Raw genomic sequence first — 1,679 nt, 5'->3', positions numbered from 1 at the left:
CATACAGGTAGTGGTAAAGAAAGATTATTTTTTTTGTTGGGGAATAATTTTTAGAAAAAATTTCTTTAAAATTATAAAAAAGTAAATCACATAATTGGTCATTATGAGACACTCGTTAATCTGTTGGTTGGGAGATTTGGCTATCAACTAGAGGCTGTATCTTCTAAGGTTATGTAAGTGAATAGTATGTGAGAGCTAAATGTAGCCATGTTTGAGGCATTTTGGATTAGTCACGTCAAAGCTTTAAGGTGCTAAGTTCTATTAATCAATGGGCTAGCTAAACTGATAAGACATAAATGCTTCCATTTACCAGATAGAACCAATAATAAAATTGAGGCCAAAATGAGAATAAAAAAGTTCATGTTGAAAAAAAATAATTGATGATTTTACTTTGTAGAGGTATTACACTTAACATAAATCATCACAATAAGCAATCATCATTATTTTTTAGGTATAAGCTCTTTATGAAGAAAGATGACATTTTACCTTTGATAATCAAAATTTTTTCCTCCAATAAACAATATCATCATTCTCCCTTAGTTATAAAGAAAATAAGAACATTATAACAGTTTTTATAAACTCATATAAAGTTCCTTCATTTGATATTTAATTATTTCATAAAATTCTGTTACAATTGAACCTTTTCTGACCATATTTATTGCCCCATATGCCCTAATTTTATGACCAATATAATGAAACTTGTTCATTATAGCAACACAAACACATTACATTTTACTCAATAATCTCAATTGATCCATCACTAGCTACAACCATTAGACCCAAAGCCAATTTGTGAGTTCCCCAGATCATATACTATGTTGAACCTGCGTTGCTGCATACTACCAATAACCACAATCTGACTATCATCACTATTTCCAACGATTGATAAACACCATTGATATTTAGTGGCATGAAAAATTGTCCCTAAGATATCCAAGTTAGCTATAACTTCACCTTCATAGACAAAAGAAATATCTGGAGTCAACACCTCCTCGAAGCCAGTAAGGTTATAGCATGTGTCAAGATTAAATATTGGAGGTGCCATTGGGTAAATAGACCATTTTTTTCGAAAAATACTACGTAGGGCAAAGTAGGTAGTGGGTGGCAAGCGAGTAATTGATGTGCCAGAGTCCAAAATAGTTCCTGGGCTACTGAATATAGTGGGTGAAAGGTCAATCCTTTCACCCCAAATAAATATGGCAGTGAGATTAAGGAAGTAGAAGGATGGCATTTTTGGGTTTGTTAGCATCGGTGTGTACTTCACACCAAGAGCTGGGATACCTAGTTCGAGATATCCAACATAGTCAATTCTTGATGGTAAACAATATGAGAATATATTGTTATACATATTAGATGCTTGGGAAATAATTGAAAGGGCCCCACGACCAAGGCCTAAGAACCCATCCATGTGTCCATGAAATCCAGTGTTATTATCAGCACATCCAAAGTGGAAATTTGGTATATTATCATTTGAGAATTTTAAGGTGTCATTAATGAGGGATCCTTTAGTAATACTATGGTCAGCATATCTTACCTCATAAAGACATGTGAAGGTAGAAGAGCAACGAAATAAAGGGAGTTGGGTACAATAATTAGAGATGCATTCGATGGTGGTGAAGGTGGATGATTGGGTTGGGTCATAAAATGGATTTTTTTGGTTATAACAATTAATGCAAGGG

The 1,679-nt window shown here is 33.7% G+C and overlaps 1 protein-coding gene across 1 annotated transcript; it reads right to left on the bottom strand.

The window, feature by feature from the left end:
* Positions 1-760: 760 nt before the first annotated feature.
* LOC110107351 (aspartyl protease family protein At5g10770-like) lies at positions 761-1,408 on the bottom strand. The gene has a single exon (XM_020837593.1). The coding sequence runs from the start codon at positions 1,406-1,408 to the stop codon at positions 761-763; it is 648 nt and encodes a 215-aa protein (XP_020693252.1).
* Between the last annotated feature and the right edge of the window lie 271 nt (positions 1,409-1,679).

Source organism: Dendrobium catenatum, unplaced genomic scaffold (assembly GCF_001605985.2).
Source record: "Dendrobium catenatum unplaced genomic scaffold, ASM160598v2 original_scaffold_218435, whole genome shotgun sequence".
NCBI lineage: Eukaryota > Viridiplantae > Streptophyta > Magnoliopsida > Asparagales > Orchidaceae > Dendrobium > Dendrobium catenatum.
This window is presented reverse-complemented; position numbering and strand designations above follow the sequence as displayed.